The sequence below is a fragment of the Ranitomeya imitator genome, chromosome 3 (assembly GCF_032444005.1).
Source record: "Ranitomeya imitator isolate aRanImi1 chromosome 3, aRanImi1.pri, whole genome shotgun sequence".
Lineage (NCBI taxonomy): Eukaryota > Metazoa > Chordata > Amphibia > Anura > Dendrobatidae > Ranitomeya > Ranitomeya imitator.
In genome coordinates this window covers 506473291-506496410 of record NC_091284.1, presented here as the reverse complement: position 1 = coordinate 506496410, position 23120 = coordinate 506473291, and the positions used below count along the sequence as shown (strand labels likewise).

At 41.4% G+C, this 23120-nt stretch overlaps 1 protein-coding gene across 2 annotated transcripts in view; it reads left to right on the top strand.

The window, feature by feature from the left end:
* Window positions 1-23120, top strand: part of ARHGAP6 (Rho GTPase activating protein 6) — a 444961-nt gene that overhangs the window by 347552 nt on the left and 74289 nt on the right. For both annotated transcript variants that reach the window (XM_069757660.1, XM_069757661.1), the window contains exon 3: window positions 18326-18397. In XM_069757660.1, the coding sequence (XP_069613761.1) occupies window positions 18326-18397 (72 nt within the window). The remainder of the gene's footprint in view (window positions 1-18325; window positions 18398-23120) is intronic.

Here is a 23120-nt window from a genome sequence, read left to right as displayed (position 1 = left end):
TTCGCTAATATCCTCCCTTAAAGTGGACTTTAGACAAGACTTTACATAGAGACAAACCCCTCCTCCTCTCCGATTTTTACGATCCTTTCTAAACAGACTGTAACCCTGTAAGTTAACTGCCCAGTCATAGCTTTCATCTAACCATGTCTCGGTTAATCCCACTATGTCAAAGTTACCTGTAGATATTTCTGCTTCTAGTTCTTCCATCTTGTTTGTCAGGCTTCTGGCGTTTGCGAGCATGCAGTTTAGAGGATTTTGTTTTGTTCCAATCTCCTCGCTGTGGATTGCTTTAGAAATGTTCTTACCTCCCATCTGAGTATGTTTTCCTGGGTCTTCTTTGTTCAAGTCTAATGTTTTTCTTCCCGTCCCCTCTTCTTCTAGTTTAACGCCCTCCTGATGAGTGTAGCGAGTCTTCTGGCGAATGTGTGTTTCCCAGGTTTGTTGAGGTGTAGTCCATCTCTAGCGAGGAGTCCATCGTACCAGTAATTCACACCGTGGTCCAGGAATCCGAATCCTTGTTGTCTGCACCATCGTCTTAGCCAGTTGTTTGCATCAAGGATCCTGTTCCATCTCCTGGTGCCATGCCCGTCTACTGGAATGATAGAAGAAAAAACTACCTGTGCATCCAGTTCCTTTACTTTCTTCCCCAACTCTTCAAAGTCTTTGCAGATTGTCGGTAGGTCTTTCCTTGCCGTGTCATTGGTGCCAACATGTATCAGAAGAGCTTTGGTATCCTATCGGTCACATCCTTGATCATCGCACCTGGAAGGCAGCATACTTCTCTTACAGTTATGTCCGGTCTGCAGATGGCTGCTTCTGTGCCTCTCAGTAGTGAGTCTCCCACCACCACCACTCTTCGTTGCTTCTTGGCTGTACTTTTTGCTGTCACTTGTTGCTGTGTGCCCTTTTCTTTTTTGCTTGCTGGTATTGCTTCATCCTTAGGTGTGCCATCTTCATCCTCTACAAAGATTTGATATCGGTTCTTCAGTTGTGTGGTTGGTGATTTCTCCATGGTCTTCTTGCTTCTTTTGGTCACATGCTTCCACTCATCTGCTTTTGGAGGTTCTCTGACACTTTTTTCACCTTCTGTGACCAGTAGAGATGCTTCTGTTCTGTCTAGAAAGTCTTCATTCTCTTTGATGAGTTTCAAAGTTGCTATTCTTTCTTCCAGACCCCGCACCTTTTCTTCTAAAAGGGCCACTAGTCTACACTTCTGACATGTGAAATTTGATTCTTCTTCTGGTCGGTCTGTGAACATGTAGCACATGCTGCAGCTCACCATGTAGGTTGTCACATCTGCCATGTTGCTCCTAGATCCTGCTGACTTGCTGTGTGTTTTCCTTCTTGTGTAATCTACTCAGCCAAGCTCTCTTGCAATAATATCCTACAGGTAAAAATTTGCGCGCCGTAAGGCGCGCCACGTTTGGCGATGCTTTCCAAGCAGCTGGTCCCTGTTGATGTACATTATATGTGTAGGATATGAAAACCCCTGAAAAGCACTATACAAATTGGTGTGCAAATCGGAGGAAATCTGTGCACTTTTAATGTAGCATGCAGTAACCTGCATATTATGATTGTGAATTGAGGCTGTGAGAATGAGACTAAATAAGGCTGAGGCTCAGAGGTATCTTTAGACCAAAATGGGCAACTGGCATCATAATTAATTTATCTATTCCAATCACATGTAGTAAGAGTTCACCAAGGTTGTAGTGCCTCATGTAGGTCTTAATACTATGCAATTCTTACTTGAATATACTAACTCCTGTTGAAAAGTGATAACTAGAAATTTTTAATTTTACTATAAGAATGTGTATTATACAGTGGGGATAATAAGTATTTGATACTTGCCAATTTTGCAAGATTTCCCACCTACAAAGAATAGAGAGGTCCGTAATTTTTATCGTAGGTACCCTTCAACTGTGAGAGAATCTAAAAATTTTAAAAAAATAAATAAACAGAAAATCACAATGTATGATTTTTTAATAAATAATTTTATTGCTTGAAATAAATATTTGATCGGCTACCAACCAGCAAAATTTTTCTTTAAGAAGCCCTCCTACTTTGCACTCATTACCTGTAATAATTGCGCTTGTTTCAACTTGTTGCATCTATAAAAGACACCAGTTTACACACTGAATCAATTACACTCCAACAACTCCATCATGGCGAAAACCAAAAAGCAGTATAAGGACACCAAGGACAAAACTGTAGAACTTTACAAGGCTGGGATGGGCTACAAGACAATAGGTAAGCAGCTTGAGGAAAAGGTAACAGCTGTTGGCACAATTATTAAAAATGGAAGAAACACAAGATGAGTGTCAATCATCCTCAACCTGGGGCTCCAAGCAAGATCTCGCCTCATGGGGTAAGGATGATTCTGGGAAAGGTCAGGAATCCGTCCAGAACTACACTGGAGGAACTGGTCAATGTCCTGAAGAGAGCTGGGACCACAGTCTAAAACATTACTGTTAGTAACACAATATGCCGTCATGGATTAATGTCCTGTATGGCACTCAAGGTCCCCCTGCTCACGCCAGCACATATCCAGGCCCATTTTAAGTTCACTAATGACCATCTGGATGACCCAGAGGAGGCATGCGAGAAGGTCATGTGGTCAGATGAGACCAAAATAGGACTTTTTGGTATCAACTTCACTCGCTGTGTTTGGAGGAAGATAAAGGATGAGTATAACCCCAAGAACACTGTCCAAATCAAGATGCATGGTCAGAGAAACATCATACTTTGGGAGTGATTTTCTGCAAAAGCGACAGGATGGCTGCATCGTATCAAAGGGAGGATGGATGGGGTCTTGAGATTTTGGCCAACAACCTCATTCCCTCAGTAAGAGCATTGAAGATGGGTCGTAGCTGGGTCTTTCAGCATGACAATGACCCGAAACACACAGCCAGGGCAACTAAGGAGTGGCTCCACAAAAATAATTTCAAGGTACTGGAGTGGCCTACCAGTCTCCAGACCTGAACCCAATAGACAATCTTTGGAGGGAACTGAAACTCAATGTTGCCCAGTGACAGTCCCATAACCAGAAAGATCTGGTGTCCATTTGTATGGAGGAGTGGGCCAAAATCCCTGCTGCTGTGTATGCAAACTTGGTCAAGAACTACAGGAAATGTCTGACCTCAGTAATTGCAAATAAAGGTTTCTGTACTAAATATTAAGCTCTGTTTTTCTATTGTATCAAATTCTTATTTCATGCAATAAAATGCGATTTAATTATTTAAAAATCATACAATGTGATTTTCTGTTTTTTATTTTTAGATTCTGGCTCTCACAGTTGAAGTGTACCTACGATAAAAATGACAGACCTCTCCACGTATCAAATATTTATTTTCCCCACTATAGTTATAATGGGCTCGTGCAGGTTATGTGCAGTAGGAATATTTGTGGTTGTTAATTATGTTCGTTTCTATCACTGCCATACAAGAGGCTAATAGGACAGTTCAGAAAATGAGTGATGTGAACACTGTGTTCTAGACAGAACTGATAATTATCTTTTATTAGATGCTTGTGTTCCATGGTAGCAGGAAAAACTGGAGTACAAAGTAAACTTTGTTTTATATTGTCAACTGACTTCACTTTCATACTATGACTATTAAATTGATGTTTCACTAAAGAGTAATTACTGTATATAGTATATATGCAGAGATATAAATATTTAATCCACTGACAAGTGACATTGTCTATGGTATTATATTGTCAGGGAGTGGACCACACAATATTAAAGTGAACCTGACGGCTGATACATACTGCATGATCCACGGGCAGCAAGTATCAGGCACTGTCTGTATTATTTCAGCCAGGTATGTATGACTGTATACATGCACGCAGGAATAGACCTGTAACTCCAGGGCACCGCGTGGGGAGAAACCACCGGGGACACACCAGTCCCTCTAATCTACAGCATGGTCTCTGTTCTTGGTGACTTTTAAAGTATATTTTACTCTGAAATGCCGCATCATTTCAGAGTCACACATACCTGGCTGTGTTCATATGGATATGGCAGCATGTACAAGTTAATAGGTTCATTTTAAAGAAAAACTGCCATTAAGTTTTTTTATTCATTAAACCAGTGTATTTATGCATGGACTCTAGTTTGATTGTGTTAATATACTCACCTACTGCCATCTTCTCAGTGATGTCACCACTCTGTAGACTGGTCACTGACTGTGACTGCGTTCTACATGACCCGTAAGCGACTTTTACAATGTAAGCCTAAGGACGTCAGAACAAGGCTTCATAGATTTACATAAGAGAGACTTCCGGCTTACACATAGAGAATAGAGTGAGCAGGAGAGTCTCAATTGCCGTGACGTCACTGAGAAGAGCAAAAGAACGGAGCTGGACATCAGAGAGAGTGGCGGTAGGTGAGTATATTAACACAGTCACGCTATATTACTACAGTTGTGCTCAAAAGTTTATATAACCCCGGCTGAATTTTTGCTTTCTTGGCTTTTTTTCAGAAAATATGAATAACACCAAAACTTTTTCTCCATTCATGGTTAGTGGTTGGGTGAAGTCACTTATTGTCAAACGATTGTGTTTTCTCTTTCTAGTTATGCAAATTGTCTCTTCAGAGAGGAAGAGGACTAGAACTATAGTGCCAGCTATTGGAAGTAGCAATCCTACAAGTCAATGTTGACCCTTTATCGAGCCTTGTCACATGACTTAGGATAATAGCCAAGCCAGAATCTCAATTTGCAGACACTGTGTTTCGGGGTACTGCCCCTCGTCAGCGCAAAGCGGAGATCTGGTTTGGCTGTGTGAGAGGCGTCAGACCGTTATCCAAGAACTATCGTTTCTCCTTGCGGAGATCGACATGCTAAGCATGCCGAGATGAGGAGACCTAAATCAGCAATGCTCCTCTGGGTAATATGCTAATTATGCAAATTGAATCTTCAGAGAGGGATTCTGGTTTGGCTATTATCATAAGTCATGTGACAAGGCTCGTTAAAGGGTCAACATTGACTTGTAGGATTGCTACATTCGAATAGGTGGCACTAGAGTTCTAGCTCTCTTCCTCTCTGAAGAGACAATTTGCATAATTAGCACATTACCCAGAGGAGCATTGCGGCTTTGTCTCCTCATCTCAGCATGCTTAGTATGTCGATCTCCGCAAGGAGAAACGATATTTCTTGGATAATGCTTTTTCTAAATTATAATGACAACCCAAAACATTCAAATGACCCTGATCAAAAGTTCATATACCCCATTTCTTAATACCGTGTATTGCCCCCTCTGACATCAATGACAGCTTGAAGTCTTTTGTGGTAGTTGTGTATGAGGTTCTTTATTTTCTCAGATGGTAAAGCTGCCCACTCTTCTTGGCAAAAAGGCTCCAGTTCCTGTAAATTCCTGGGCTGTCTAGCATGAACTGCGTGCCTGAGATCTCCCCAGAGTGACTCAATGATATTGAGGTCAGGAGACTGAGATGGCCACTCCAGAACCTTCACTTTGTTCTGCTGTAGTCAATGACAGGTCGACTGGCCTTGTGTTTTGGATCGTTGTCATATTGGAACATCCAAGTACGTCCCATGCGCAGATTTCAGGCTGATTAGTGCAAATTTGCCTCCAGTATTTGCTGATAATGTGCTGCATTCATCTTTCCATCAACTTTGACCAAATTTCATGTGCCTTTGTAGCTCACACATCCGCAAAACATCAGTGATGCACCTTGGTGCTTTACAGTAGGAATGGTATAACTTTCATCATAGGCTTTGTTGACCTCTCTCCAAATGTAACATTTATGGTTGTGGCCAAAAAGTTAAATTTTGGTCTCATCACTTTAAATTACCTTGTTCCAGAAGTTTTGAGGCTTGTCTCTTTGCTGTTTTGCTTATTGTAGGTGAGTTACTTTGTGGCATTTGCGCAGTAATGTCTTTATTCTGGCGACTCAACCATATGCAGCCCATTTTTCTTCAAGTGCCTCCTTGTTGTTGCTCTTGAAATATCCACACCGCTAGTTTTCAGAGAGTCCTGTATTTCAGCTGATGTTATTTGTGGGTGTTTCTTTGCATCCCGAACAATTTTCCTGGCAGTGGTGGACGACATTTTTGTTGGTCTACTTGACTGCGGTTTTGTTTTTACAGAGCCCCTGATTTTCCATTTGTTAATCACAGTTTGAACGCTGCTAACTGGCATTATCAATTCCTTAGATATCTTTTTGGATCCCTTTCCTGTTTTAAACAGTTCAACTACCTTTTCCCATAGATCCGTTGACAGTTCTTTTGCTTTCCCCATAACTCACAATCCAGAAACATCAGTGGCTGGATGAAAGATGCAAGAGTCTGTCTGGATGCCAGAAACTCACTCAGCTTTTATGCACACACTGATTACAAGCAAACAGGTCACAGGTGAGGATGTTAGATTTAGTAGCCATTCCAACCCATTTGGGTCACCTTCTTTGCTTGTTATCAGGCCAAAATCACAAGGGTATGTAAACTTTTCATCGGGGACATTTGGATGTTTTGGGTAGTCATGATTTAAAAAGCGAAAACACAGTAGCTTGACAATAAATGGCTTCACCCAACCACTAACCATGAGTGGTGAAAAAGTTTTGATGTTATTTATCATTCATATTCTCTGAAAAAAGTCAAAGAAAGCAAAAATTCTGCCAGGGTATGTAAACTTTTGAGCACAAGTGTATATACACATATTTAATGAATAAAAAACTTAATGGGAGGTCTTCTTTAAGTAGTAATGATCAAGCCAATTCTTCAGCTTGAAATGTCGGTGGCAGGAAAATGGTCAAGTGTAAGGATTGGAGTTTGATAATTGCCACACACTGATTGTAATTTATTACATAACATACAACATTGAGTTGGCTTGTCATGTAGCATGTAATATATATATAATATACTAGCTGAAGAGCCCGGCGTTGCCTGGGCATAGTAAATATCTGTGGTTAGTTATAGCACCTCACTTCTCTTATTTTCCCATCACACCTCTCATTTTCCCAATCACATCTTTCATTTTCCCCCTCACATCTCTCATTTTCTCCCTCACACCTCTCATTTTCTCCCTCACTCCTCTCATTCCCCCCTAACACTTGTCATTTCGACCTCACATCTGTCATTTTCCGATCACTCCACTATTTTCCCTCACTCCTCTCATTTTGCACTCACACCTTTTCATTTTCACCTCACACCTCTCATTTTCACCTCAGTATATACATGTTTGTCATCTCCCTTATATATAGTATACACCTGTATGTCATCTCCTGTATATAGTATATACCTGTATGTAATCTCCCCTGTATATAGTATATACCTGCTGTGTGTCATCTCCCCTGTATATAGTATATATCTGTGTGTAATCTCCTCCTGTATATAGTATATACCTGTATGTCATCTTCTATATATATATAGAATATACCTGTATGTCATCTACTCCTGTATATAGTATATACCTGTAGGTCATCTGCTCCTGTATATAGTATATACCTGTGTGTCATCTCCTCCTGTATTAGACCACGTTCACACGTTATTTGCTCAGTATTTTTACCTCAGTATTTGTAAGCTAAATTGGCAGCCTGATAAATCCCCAGCCAACAGGAAGCCCTCCCCCTGGCAGTATATATTAGCTCACACATACACATAATAGACAGGCCATGTGACTGACAGCTGCCGTATTTCCTATATGGTACATTTGTTGCTCTTGTAGTTTGTCTGCTTATTAATCAGATTTTTATTTTTGATGGATAATACCAGACTTGTGTGTGTTTTAGGGCGAGTTTCATTTGTCAAGTTGTGTGTGTTGAGTTGCGTGTGGCAACATGCGTGTAGCAACTTTTTGTGTGTCGAGTTGCATGTGACAGGTTAGTGTAGCAAGTTGTGTGCAGCAAGTTTTGCGCATGGCGAGTTTTGCACGTGGCGAGTTTTATGTGTGGTGCCTTTTGAGTATGTGCAAGTTTTGTGTGAGGCAACTTTTGCATGTGTTGCAACTTTTGTGCATGTGGCAATTTTTCCGCGTGTGCAAGTTTTGCGTGTGGCGAGTTTTCCATTAGGTGAGTTTTGCACTTGTGGCGAGTTTTGCAAGAGCCTAGTTTTTGCATGTGGCGAGTTCTGCGCGTGGCGAGTTTTGAGCGGCGACGTTTGTGTTTCGACTTTTATGTGGCAAGGTTGGTGTATTTGTGGTGAAATGTGTGCTGAGGGTAATATGTGTTCAAGCACGTGGTAGTGTGTGACACATTTTGTGTGTGTGTTCATATCCCCGTGTGTGGTGAGTATCCCATGTCGGGGCCCCACCTTAGCAACTGTACGGTATATACTCTTTGGCGCCATCGCTCTCATTCTTTAAGTCCCCCTTGTTCACATCTGGCAGCTGTCAATTTGCCTCCTACACTTTTCCTTTCATTTTTTTCCCATTATGTAGATAGGGGCAAAATTGTTTGGTGAATTGTAAAGCGCGGGGTTAAAATTTCACCTCACAACATAGCCTATGACGCTCTCAGGGTCCAGACGTGTGAATGTGCAAAATTTTGTTGCTGTAGCTGCGACGCCTCCAACGCTTTTCCTTTCCTTTCCTTTCATCAAAGCATGATGTTTCCACCACCATGCTTTACAGTAGGTATGGTGTTTGATGGATGCAACTCAGTATTCTTTTTCCTCCAAACACGACAAGTTGTGTTTCTACCAAACAGTTACAGTTTGGTTTCATCAGACCATAGGACATTCTCCCAAAACTCCTCTGGATCATCCAAATGCTCTCTAGCAAACTTCAGACGGGCCCGGACATGTACTGGCTTAAGCAGTGGGACACGTCTGGCACTGCAGGATCTGAGTCCATGGTGGCGTAGTGTGTTACTTATGGTAGGCCTTGTTACATTGGTCCCAGCTCTCTGCAGTTAATTCACTAGGTCCCCCGCGTGGTTCTGGGATTTTTGCTCACCGTTCTTGTGATCATTCTGACCCCACGGGGTGGGATTTTGCGTGGAGCCCCAGATCGAGGGAGATTATCAGTGGTCTTGTATGTCTTCCATTTTCTAACTATTGCTCCCACTGTTGATTTCTTCACTCCAAGCTGGTTGGCTATTGCAGATTCAGTCTTCCCAGCCTGGTGCAGGGCTACAATTTTGTTTCTGGTGTCCTTTGACAGCTCTTTGGTCTTCACCATAGTGGAGTTTGGAGTCAGACTGTTTGAGGGTGTGCACAGGTGTCTTTTTATACTGATAACAAGTTTAAACAGGTGCCATTACTGCAGGTAATGAGTGGAGGAAAGAGGAGACTCTTAAAGAAGTTGTTACAGGTCTGTGAGAGCCAGAAATCTTGATTGTTTGTTTCTGACCACATACTTATTTTCCACCATAATATGCAAATAAAATGTTAAAAAAACAGACAATGTGATTTTCTGGATTTTTTTTTCTCAGTTTGTCTCCCATAGTTGAGGTCTACCTATGATGTAAATTACAGACGCCTCTCATCTTTTTAAGTGGTGGAACTTGCACTATTGCTGACTGACTAAATACTTTTTTGTCCCACTGTGTATATATATACAGTGGGGCAAAAAAGTATTTAGTCAGTCAGCAATAGTGCAAGTTCCACCACTTAAAAAGATGAGAGGCGTCTGTAATTTACATCATAGGTAGACCTCAACTATGGGAGACAAACTGAGAAATAAAAATCCAGAAAATCACATTGTCTGTTTTTTTTAACAATTTATTTGCATATTATGGTGGAAAATAAGTATTTGGTCAGAAACAAACAATCAAGATTTCTGGCTCTCACAGACCTGTAACTTCCTCTTTAAGAGTCTCCTCTTTCCTCCACTCATTACCTGTAGTAATGGCACCTGTTTAAACTTGTTATCAGTATAAAAAGACACCTGTGCACACCCTCAAACAGTCTGACTCCAAACTCCACTATGGTGAAGACCAAAGAGCTGTCAAAGGACACCAGAAACAAAATTGTAGCCCTGCACCAGGCTGGGAAGACTGAATCTGCAATAGCCAACCAGCTTGGAGTGAAGAAATCAACAGTGGGAGCAATAATTAGAAAATGGAAGACATACAAGACCACGGATAATCTCCCTCGATCTGGTGCTCCACGCAAAATCCCACCCTGTGGGGTCAGAATGATCACAAGAACGGTGAGCAAAAATCCCAGAACCATGCGGGGGGAACTAGTGAATGAACTGCAGAGAGCTGGGACCAATGTAACAAGGCCTACCATAAGTAACACACTACGCCACCATGGACTCAGATCCTGTAGTGCCAGACGTGTCCCAATGCTTAAGCCAGTATATGTCCGGGCCCGTCTGAAGTTTGCTAGAGAGCATTTGGATGATCCAGAGGAGTTTTGGGAGAATGTTCTATGGTCTGATGAAACCAAACTGGAACTGTTTGGTAGAAACACAACTTGTCGTGTTTGGAGGAAAAAGAATACTGAGTTGCATCCATCAAACACCATACCTACTGTAAAGCATGGTGGTGGAAACATCATGCTTTGGGGCTGTTTCTCTGCAAAGGGGCTAGGACGACTGATCCGGGTACATGAAAGAATGAATGGGGCCATGTATCGTGAGATTTTGAGTGCAAACCTCCTTCCATCAGCAAGGGCATTGAAGATGAAACGTGGCTGGGTCTTTCAACATGACAATGATCCAAAGCAAACCGCCAGGGCAACGAAGGAGTGGCTTCGTAAGAAACATTTCAAGGTCCTGGAGTGGCCTAGCCAGTCTCCAGATCTCAACCCTATAGAAAACCTTTGGAGGGAGTTGAAAGTCCGTGTTGCCAAGCGAAAAAGCCAAAAACATCACTGCTCTAGAGGAGATCTGCATGGAGGAATGGGCCAACATACCAACAACAGTGTGTGGCAACCTTGTGAAGACTTACAGAAAACGTTTGACCTCTGTCATTGCCAACAAAGGATATATTACAAAGTATTGAGATGAAATTTTGTTTCTGACCAAATACTTATTTTCCACCATAATATGCAAATAAAATGTTAAAAAAACAGACAATGTGATTTTCTGGAATTTTTTTTCTCAGTTTGTCTCCCATAGTTGAGGTCTACCTATGATGTAAATTACAGACGCCTCTCATCTTTTTAAGTGGTGGAACTTGCACTATTGCTGACTGACTAAATACTTTTTTGCCCCACTGTATATATATATATATATATATATATATATATATATATATATATATATACATACATACACACACATACAGTACAGAGAAAAAGTTTGGACACACCTTCTCATTTAAAGATTTTTTTCTGTATTTTCATGACTGAAAATTGTAAATTCACACTGAAGGCATCAAAATATGTTTTATGTTCTAGGTTCTTCAAAGTAGCCACCTTTTGCTTTGATGACTGCTTTGCACACTCTTGGAATTCTCTTGATGAGCTTCAAGAGGTAGTCACTGGAAATGGTCTTCCAACAATCTTGAAGGAGTTCCCAGAGATGCTTAGCACTTGTTGGCCCTTTTGCCTTCACTCCAGCTCACCCCAAACCATCTCAGTTGGGTTCAGGTCTGGTGACTGTGGAGGCCAGGTCATCTGGCTTAGCATCACATCACTATCCTTCTTGGTCAAATAGCCCTTACACAGCCTGGAGGTGTGTTTGGGGTCATTGTCCTGTTGAAAAATAAATGATGGTCCAACTAAATGCAAACCGGATGGAATAGCATGCCTCTGCAAGATGCTGTGGTAGCCATGCTGGTTCAGTATGCCTTCAATTTTGAATAAATTCCCAACAGTGTCACCAGCAAAGCACCCCCACACCATCACACCTCCTCCTCCATGCTTCACGGTGTGAACCAGACATGTAGAATCCATCCGTTCACCTTTTCTGTGTCGCACAAAGACACGGTGGTTGGAACCAAAGATCTCAAATTTGGACTCATCAGACCAAAGCACAGATTTCCACTGGTCTAATGTCCATTCCTTGTGTTCTAAAGCCCAAACAAGTCTCATCTGCTTGTTGCCTGTCCTTAGAAGTGGTTTTCTAGCAGCTATTTTACCATGAAGGCCTGCTGCACAAAGTCTCCTCTTAACAGTTGTTGTAGAGATGTGTCTGCTGCTAGAACTCTGTGTGGCATTGACCTGGTCACTAATCTGAGCTGCTGTTAACCTGCGATTTCTGAGGCTGGTGACTCGGATAAACTTATCCTCAGAAGCAGAGGTGACTCTTGGTCTTCCTTTCCTGGGGCGGTCCTCATGTGAGCCAGTTTCTTTGTAGCGCTTGATGGTTTTTGCAACAGCACTTGGGGACACTTTCAAAGTTTTCCCAATTTTTCAGACTGACTGACCTTCATTTCTTAAAGTAATGATGGCCACTTGTTTTTCTTAGCTGCTTTTTTCTTGCCATTATACAAATGCTAGCAGTCTATTCAGTAGGACTATCAGCTTTGTATCCACCAGACTTCTGCACAAGACAACTTATGGTCCCAACACCATTTGTAAGGCAAGAAATCCCACTTATTAAACCTGACAGGGCACACCTGTGAAGTGTAAACCATTCCCGGTGACTACCTATTGAAGCTCATCAAGAGAATGGCAAGAGTGTGCAAAGCAGTCATCAAAGCAAAAGGTGGCTACTTGGAAGAACCAAGAATATAAGACATAATTTCAGTTGTTTCACACTTTTTTGTTAAGTATATAATTCCACATGTGCTAAGGCTAGGTTCACATTGCGTTAGGGCAATCCGTTTAGCGCATAGGCTAACGGACTGCGCTAACGCAATGTCCCAAAAGGGATCGCGTTTGCCGATCCCGCTAGCGCAGATGCCCGATCTGCGCTAGCGAGGAACGGACCTCGAACTCCGTCATTCAAATGACGGCACATCGCTAGCGCACGCCCATCGTGGGCATGCGCTTGCGATGCGTTCGCCATTGCAAGCAATGGCGGCGTTAACGGAGTACATTACACTGCGTTATGCTGGCGTTTTACGGGTTTACACAACGCAGTGTGAACCTAGCCTACTTCATAATTTTGTCGCCTTCAGTGTGAATGTACAATTTTCATAGTCATGAGCATACAGAAAAATCTTTAGTTGAGAAGGTGTGTCTAAACTTTTGGTCTGTATATGTACAGTGGGGCAAAAAAGTATTTAGTCAGTCAGCAATAGTGCAAGTTCCACCACTTAAAAAGATGAGAGGCGTCTGTAATTTACATCATAGGTAGACCTCAACTATGGGAGACAAACTGAGAAAAAAAAATCCAGAAAATCACATTGTCTGTTTTTTTAACATTTTATTTGCATATTATGGTGGAAAATAAGTATTTGGTCAGAAACAAAATTTCATCTCAATACTTTGTAATATATCCTTTGTTGGCAATGACAGAGGTCAAACGTTTTCTGTAAGTCTTCACAAGGTTGCCACACACTGTTGTTGGTATGTTGGCCCATTCCTCCATGCAGATCTCCTCTAGAACAGTAATGTTTTTGGCTTTTCGCTTGGCAACACGGACTTTCAACTCCCTCCAAAGGTTTTCTATAGGGTTGAGATCTGGAGACTGGCTAGGCCACTCCAGGACCTTGAAATGCTTCTTACGAAGCCACTCCTTCGTTGCCCTGGCGGTGTGCTTTGGATCATTGTCATGTTGAAAGACCCAGCCACGTTTCATTTTCAATGCCCTTGCTGATGGAAGGAGGTTTGCACTCAAAATCTCACGATACATGGCCCCATTCATTCTTTCATGTACCCGGATCAGTCGTCCTGGCCCCTTTGCAGAGAAACAGCCCCAAAGCATGATGTTTCCACCACCATGCTTTACAGTAGGTATGGTGTTTGATGGATGCAACTCAGTATTCTTTTTCCTCCAAACACGACAAGTTGTGTTTCTACCAAACAGTTCCAGTTTGGTTTCATCAGACCATAGGACATTCTCCCAAAACTCCTCTGGATCATCCAAATGCTCTCTAGCAAACTTCCGACGGGCCCGGACATGTACTGGCTTAAGCAGTGGGACACATCTGGCACTGCAGGATCTGAGTCCATGGTGGCGTAGTGTGTTACTTATGGTAGGCCTTGTTACATTGGTCCCAGCTCTCTGCAGTTCATTCACTAGGTCTCCCCGCGTGGTTCTGGGATTTTTGCTCACCGTTCTTGTGATCATTCTGACCCCACGGGGTGGGATTTTGCGTGGAGCCCCAGATCGAGGGAGATTATCAGTGGTCTTGTATATCTTCCATTTTCTAATTATTGCTCCCACTGTTGATTTCTTCACTCCAAGCTGGTTGGCTATTGCAGATTCAGTCATCCCAGCCTGGTGCAGGGCTACAATTTTGTTTCTGGTGTCCTTTGACAGCTCTTTGGTCTTCACCATAGTGGAGTTTGGAGTCAGACTGTTTGAGGGTGTGCACAGGTGTCTTTTTTATACTGATAACAAGTTTAAACAGGTGCCATTACTACACGTAATGAGTGGAGGAAAGAAGAGACTCTTAAAGAAGAAGTTACAGGTCTGTGAGAGCCAGAAATCTTGATTGTTTGTTTCTGACCAAATACTTATTTTCCACCATAATATGCAAATAAAATGTTAAAAAAACAGACAATGTGATTTTCTGGATTTTTTTTTCTCAGTTTGTCTCCCATAGTTGAGGTCTACCTATGATGTAAATTACAGACGCCTCTCATCTTTTTAAGTGGTGGAACTTGCACTATTGCTGACTTACTAAATACTTTTTTGCCCCACTGTATATATATATATATATATATATATATATATATATATATATATATATAATATAGTACAGGTAACAGGTGTAAACTGTCAGGCTGGATTTCATTTTGTTATCTTGCATAAAAAGCTTTCATGATGAAAGGATTTTTTTTGATGAATAGTCTGTGGGAAAGAATAAAATGGGAATGTTAACCCTGGCAGGGGCTCAACATTAGATACCAGTGCGTGTTTGAATGAAAAGTATGTAAATGATGTTTGGATGCTACAGATGGACATGGTTTACATGCCAGGAAGAGTCCGTGTAAATGCCGAGAGTACACTGATCCCAGAGTCAGACCCCCACTGAAGACTAATATTAAAGTTCTGAAAGACCTTTTAAATTGCAGTAACTTTATTTTTAATTATTCTGTGATAAGCGCTATGAAAGAATTTGCACGTGTCCGTACATTAGAAGACTTTGTAATTTGTGGGGATTCCACAGTTTATTTCAGTTCTTTGGTCTTTTAGACCCCCACATGCACACATGATGATTTCTAGACAGTCCCTGGAGGCAATGTCTGTGGATTTGGCAGATGACTTCTCTGGGAGAGGTAGCTACATGTGTTGCTTATAAATGCTTCTTTTTGTAGTCTATTTGCTTTCCTTAGGGAAGTTCTACTGAGGTCTCTGGAGAGATGTTACTAAGATTTTGTATTGCACATTTAAATGGTCATGACATATGTCAGGGCATACCCTAAAAAGAAAATCCCTGCTTTTAACAGATATTCATTGTAGGCCTTTGACAACTAAAGATTTTTGTCTTTGCTCCCATGAAGTTGACATATCAGATTAGACTTTATTTTTGTATATTACCCCATGGAAATAATCTCATAACTGTACTGAAGAATGGGCAATACACATTTGTAGGTAGCTACTTTCCTTTTTGCTAATCAAAACTCTCATTATACTTAGCATGGACATACTGTAGCTTCAAATATCAATTTCCAGGAGCTTAATCCAATATTGAAAAGCTCATGATGGATGGATGTACTCTGTAGGTCAAGAATCACATGGATGGAAGTGGCAGCCTGCATTTAAAATATCATTCCAGAGGTTTTTTTTTTTTATTTTTTCGAGATTTGTTCGTTGTAATTAGTAACATTACCCGGTTTCTGCTGTGTAATCTGAGGGCACCATGATGTAGGGATTGAGACATAGATTTTAGAGTTGTCACTTGTGTGTGCTGTGAGAGGAGATTATTACTGCCTGGACTACAGCTCATGTGTATCCTAGTCCACCCATGATAAGCAGCTCATTGTCACTGTACAATGTACGTAGGAAGCTGTGGTGTGGTCGAGATCAGCTTTCTGCGCTCTGCAACATACTTCAACGAAAAACTTTGATTGTTAAACAACTGCTGTACCCAGTAAACTAAGTGATACATCATTGATATGAAATCAGGGTCTCTGCTCCTACATTATGCTGTTCTCAGATGAGGTAACAAATGCCTGGTAACAGATTCCCTTTAATGCATATTCAGTGTTTGCATTCAGATACTTACCTGCCTCTGTCTTCTGCCATTTCCAGTGCTGCTTCGGTCCCTCTACACCAACTTGTGACCGCCGCTCTTCATTGCTGGATCTCACCATTAACCATTATTCCTCTCTTAATGTAACTGTATGAGATCCTCATTCTGAGTCTCATAGACTTACACTAAGAAGTGACTTCCGGTAACACAGCAAACACTGGAGTAAGCCGGCTTGTCACAAATCATGTGGTCCAGGAGAGGACCGGAGCAGTGCAGAAGACAGCAACCGGTAAGTATTTCAGTGCACACACTGAATATACGGTACATTAGTGATGGCAAATTACCAGGGAAATTTAAAACATGTCGGAATGGTACTTTAATGCACAAGTTGGAAGATTTTCCCATATACTGTATGTTATACATAAGTGGGCCTTATATGTGCTCAGTATTTCTGCTCCACAGGAGTGCTCTGTATTTCACCTAGGTATAGAACCCTGTAGCTGCAACATCTACGAAATATGCAAAGGGAAAATTTAATGTTTCTATGATGTACATAAAGCAGGGAGATTTGTGCAGATTGATACAGTTTATTAGCAAAATTTGCAAATTTTCTGCTGTTTGCAATAAACCGTAAATAAATTATGTACCTCATCACCACTAATAATACTAGGAATTTCTTCACGTACTGGACAAAATGCCATGGCGCTGGCTCAGTGATTCTCTGGGGTTGCTTTCCTTTTTCTGGTCCTGGAAATCTGTAGCTTGTGGAGGTCAAGATGGATTCAATGAACTCAGGAAACTCAGGAAATTCTGGGAGAAAAGGTCAAGTCTTCTCTGAGGAAGCTGAAGCTTGGGATTACTAGACCTTCGAATAGGGCCAATCATCCCAAGCATGCGTGAAAGTTCACCAAAGCTTGGCTTCAATAAAGTTCTTGAAATTTCTGGATTGACTCACAGTCTTCTGTCTAGAACCCCATAGAAATTCTTTGGTGGGATTTGAAGAAGGTGGTTGCAGCTTGCAAATCCAAGAATATTAGTGTACTGGAGGCCATAACTTGAGGAATGGGCTACAATTCCACAGGAACGCTCCTAGAAACTGGTGTCATGAATCATGTTTGCAGAAGATCATAACAACAAAAGGGTGTCCTACTAAGTACTAAACATACTCATCATGAATGGGTTGAAGAATTCTGAGACTAGAGAAGTGAATAAAAGTGATATTTCGTGCTGAATTTGGAGAAACCACTTGTTACATTAGTTTTGTTAGGGTATTGGAATTGCTCTTGTTTTATTGGTTTAGTTCAGGCAGCAGAAAGTTTGTACACTCTACCAAAAGAAACCCCTAATTTACAATAGGTGGGGAATATGCTTGATTGCAACTATATTTTGTTCAGTATAACTCCCTGCTCTTTGTATGTTGAGGTGCGTATTTCTATTAGTGACAGCTATTTTTTAAGCGCCCTTGTACAAGGAAGACTTGTAATTATTGAATGAAACCTCAATCTGGAACATTATTTATATCATCAACGGGGATTTACAGGGGCTGTCCATTTTATCTTTATTTAAATGTGTTGACATAATTTTGTGATTTTATATTCATGTGATGCCTTTATTAATACATGTGGCATATTCACCAGTTGTACCACACAGTGCATGGTCTTTCATTTGCCTTTCATTTTGTGGAGAAGATAATAAAAATATTTCAGAACCTCCTGGGAGCTTCTGTAGTATTGCTGCTAACACCGTATCTTAGCAATTCCATTAATTTCAGTACAAAACACATCCTGTAAGAACAGCTATGGTAATATTGTAATATTTTGTACTTTTACCATAAAATTGCATATTAACAATGTACCCAGAGGCACAGCTCTCCAAGAAATGTTGAAGAAAGATTGGGAATATGCTTTTAACAGAAAAGGAGTGCAAGACTCCAGCTTTGGAAGTCTTGGGCACAGGGGCCATATTAACTACGAGACTGAATTAATCGTGAACGCTGTTCTTAATTCTTGAGAGATTTTACACTTCTATCATCACCTTCCCAAAATAATGAATTTCCTAGAATATTATGTAATCGGGAAGGTTCTGTACAAATAATAAACACATTCAATTATAATTTGCATCAAACTGACATATAATATTTCTAAGACAACTTCATTATTGTGTTTCTTATTTTAGATGGCCAAAAAAGGAAAAAATCTTTAAGAAAGAAACTGGATTCTTTGGGGAAGGAGAAAAACAAAGATAAAGGTAAAATACAATGTTGTATATTCATCAAGTTACGATCTACTGGATAAAATATTTAAAGAGTTACGTTCACTTAAATTTTTATTTCATTATTCAAGCGTACAGCTGAAAAAAGCAACTTTGTAATATATCTTGTCAGAGAAATCTCATTTCTCCTCCAGGACTGATCATTCACTTTCAATATATATAATGAAAAAAAAATCCCCTACTGCAGGCAGGTACCTGCGCTGCAGCCTGATCACATATGCAGTGTGCAGGTAATTATTTTTTATAGTATACTTTAATTCATTAAAAAAAAACTTTTCCCATATTGTTAGAGGAAAAAAATCCCTCCTCCAAGCTGGTGCCTGTGCAGTAGCTATCGGCGATCTGGTGGCTGCTACTGCACAAGCGGTGGTGGCGCCATCCTGAAGGAGGTTTTTTGTTTTTCCTTTAGCAAGATGGCGTCCAGCGCCTGCACATTGCCTATGTGTACACTGCCTATGCATAGTGTACCCAGAAAACTGTCACAGTGGAGTGGCCGGGGTTACACAGAGCTCAACATTCAGAAAACTGGTTGATCTACAGCGGATAAAACTGTAATGTTATCAAAACACCAGCAAGCAGCTCAGTAAGAGTCAAATCGCTGGAATCGGGGTCTCTATCCCCTATGTCAGGCTGCTGTCTTTCACAGATTCCCTGTAACATATGTCCTACTGGCAGCATCAATAATGAAATGTAAAATTGCCTTCTATCCCAATGGTTCTGTTTATTTTTTTAAGTAACCAATCATTTTTTTTTCAAATTTCCATTTCATGACTAAATGTAGGATTTAAAGAATTCTTTTTAGCCTTTTTTCCTGCAATTTGTTTCTTTTATATTTTTTCTTGCTCCAATAACTTACATGAGCTCATATACTTTTTAATAACCCTTTATTATGACATTTTACAATGATCTGTTCAGTGTTCTGCAACACCACTCAGAACTGTTTTAGGGAGTTCTCATCAGAAGTCCTTTGTAGATATGGCATACGGTAATTAAATGTTGTTTTTTGTTATTCCAACTTATCTTTGGGGTTTGTATTCCTTATGTAAGCAAAGTGATAACAAAATCTTTGGACTTTTATTTTGCTGTTATAGAAAAAAATGCATAACATAAACTTAGGAATCTAGTCATCTGAGAACACTAATATTCAATTTTTCTAAAGAATTACCGGATTTTTCGGGTTATAAGACACACTTTTATGATCCCCAAAACTTGGGGGAAAATGGGTGTGTGTCATATAAACCGAACACTGTTCTTACCGAGGGGTTAATGCTGCGGGTGTTGCAGTGGTGGGGTGGTGGTCCTGCGGTGTGCAATGGTGGTACGGCAGTAAGCGTTGGCCTTGCGGTGGTGGTATGGGGGTGAGCAGTAGCCCTGCGGTGGCATATGGCATCCGCCATTCTTCTTCTGGGGTCCGGCTTCTAACTCGGCACAGGCGCAGATGGAGGAAAGCCGATATCTCCATGGGCGCCTGCCACTACGTGATGTCTCCAGGAAAATGGCCGTGGATGCAGCGCAGGCACAGATGGAGATCTCGGCACCAAGATCTCAATCTGCACATGCGCCGCCATAGCACCCATATTCCTGAAGTCCACTGCATAGTAAACCGTTCGGGGGCTCTGCACTTTCTCAAAATGTCGGCAGAGCCCCCGCACCACTGGACACCCGCAGTGCCACTCTTGCCTCCTCCAGCAGCAAAATCGGCAAGGCAATTCAGTGGGTCAGTGAAAAAAATCAGGCCGCACTGGCATGGCATCTGAGTGCGGTCCAGTTTTCATGGACTGCCAGAATGGAGAAGGTGGAGACTTTTTTTTAATTTTTCCACATATTTGATTATGCAAATTGTCTCTTCAGAGAGGAAGAAAACTAGAACTTTAGTGCCACCTTTAACGAGCCTTGTCACATGACTTAGGATAATAGCCAAACCAGAATATCAATTTGCAGACACTGTGTTTAAGGGTACTGCCCCTCGTCATGCAAAGTGAAGATCTGGTTTGGCTGTGTGAGAGGCGGCTGACCGATATCCAAGAAGTATCGTTTCTCCTTGCAGAGATTGACATGCTAAGCATGCCAAGATGAGGAGACTTAAAGCTGCAATGCTCCTCTGGGAAATATGCTAATTTGTCTGCAAATTGAGATTCTGGTTTGGCTATTATCCTAAAGGTACCGTCACACTAAGCGACGCTGCAGCGATACCGACAACGATCCGGATCGCTGCAGCGTCGCTGTTTGCTCGCTGGAGAGCTGTCACACAGACAGCTCTCCAGCGACCAACGATGCCGGTAACCAGGGTAAACATCGGGTTACTAAGCGCAGGGCCGTGCTTAGTAACCCGATGTTTACCCTGGTTACCATCGTAAAGTAAAAAAAACAACCACTACATACTTACCTACCGCTGTCTGTCCCCGGCGCTCTGCTTCTCTGCTCTGGCTGTGAGCGCCGGGCAGCCGGAAAGCAGAGCGGTGACGTCACCGCTCTGCTTTCCGGCCGCTGTGCTCACAGCCAGTGCAGGAGGAGTGCAGAGAAGCACAGCGCCGGGGACAGACAGCGGTAGGTAAGTATGTAGTGTTTGTTTTTTTTACTTTAATGATGGTAACCAGGGTAAACATCGGGTTACTAAGCGCGGCCCTGCGCTTAGTAACCCGATGTTTACCCTGGTTACCAGCGAAGACATCGCTGAATCGGCATCACAAACGCCGATTCAGCGATGTCAGCGGGAGATCCAGCAACGAAACAAAGTTCTGGACTTTCTTCCCCGACCAGCGACATCACAGCAGGGGCCTGATCGCTGCTGCCTGTCACACTGGACGATATCGCTAGCCAGGATGCTGCAACGTCACGGATCGCTAGCGATATCGTCTAGTGTGACGGTACCTTTAGTCATGTGACAAGGCTCGTTAAAAGGTCGATATTGACTTGTAGGATTGCTACCTTCTAATAGGTGGCACTAGAGTTCTGGTTCTCCTCCTCTCTGAAAAGACAGTTTGAATAATTAGCATATTTCCCAGAGGAGCATTGCGGCTTTAAGTCTCCTCATCTTGGCATGCTTAGCATATCAATCTCCGCAAGGAGAAACTATACTTCTTGGATATCCACATTCTTGAAAAATGGATGACATTCGGACCACACTCTGATCAAACTATGACCAGAATAATTGTTACGTTTTTCTCATACGTGGAAAAATCGAACATGTGAATGAGCCCTAATAATGAGAAGCTATTTTTTAACGTAAGATCCCAGTGTTGAATGTAGACAATGTTGCCAAGAATTAATCTGTAATGTCTTCAGAATTATGAATTCTGCTTAGTTGAAAATAAGTAGTGTGATGTATTCCACAAGTTACTAAGCTTTTCATGCAACAGAATCTTATGTGCAACAGTAAAATGGTGTTAAACTCACCGCTTATTAGGAGGACTACATTAGTTGATGTGGAGTGGCTGAATGCGACACCCATAAATATGTATTAATATAGTGTGAGGAAAACCGCATATAATCATGTATTTCCCATTGCTGACTGTATAGTATAGAGTGCTATCATATTAGTCATACATGGCCTCAAGTTACCTAAAGTTGTAGGTTCAAGAGCAAAAAGTAGAGTCCATCTGGTAGACGGACTAATACTTTGCAATAACTGCATTTTTTTCTTCGACTGTAACTTTGAGACATTTCATATAGGCATTTACTATTTTTTTATTTTTTTTTGCGGTGTGCCTTCTTAATCATCTAGCCTTGGAAAGTTATAATATAGTGTAGTGCTAGTAATAGTGTTTACGTAAATCATAATGCTGCTCCCCTGACCAAGTCTTCTCCGTCCCCATTCACATGCAGATGGAAATCTCCAGTCGTATTTTGCTACCACTCTGGAAGCTGCGAAGTAGTAGGTTTCTCATATTAATGGATTCCGCATGTAAAACTCAAAGCTTAGCCCCAATTAATGACAATAGTCGGATCATCATCTGCTTCACACCCAGCAACATATCCAACAGCATGTCAGAAACTCGAGGGACCGCCTCAGATTTCTAGCACAGAACTCTGACAATAATTTGATCTAACTGTAAAAGAATCAGACATAATCCTCGTCTCTTATGGCCAAACACACAGGCAAAAATCAAAAATCCAAACCACTAGATCCTTGTGTCCATATGGCAGGAGGACCCATAGTAGACGTTAATAGTCTTACCATAGACCAGCATAGCTGTTTATATTTTTCTCTAAAGGGGTTCTGTCACTAGATTTCACAATGTAATCTACATACAATATTAATTACCGTAGATCTTTTAGAGCTGACAAGGCTGGTGTACTTCAAAAATCCATATCGAAATGGCTGTTTAATCCTTTTAGAATTTTTTTTTATTTGCTTGTTATGAATCAAGTCGTAGCTGGAGGGAAAACTGTGCAAAAGAAGGATACAGCTGTAGATTTTCAAAATAAGTACATCAGTCTCATGTGGTGTGAAAATCTATTTAATATTGTATTCAAATTAAAAAAGCATTCCCACAACATCTTTTATTCCTTAAAGGGAACCTGTCACCCCGAAAATCGCGGGTGAGGTAAGCCCACCGGCATCAGGGGCTTATCTACAGCATTCTGTAATGCTGTAGATAAGCCCCCGATGTTACCTGAAAAAGGAGAAAAAGACGTTAGATTATACTCACCCGGGGGCGGTCCCGCTGCTGGTCAGGTCGGATGGGCGTCTCTGGTC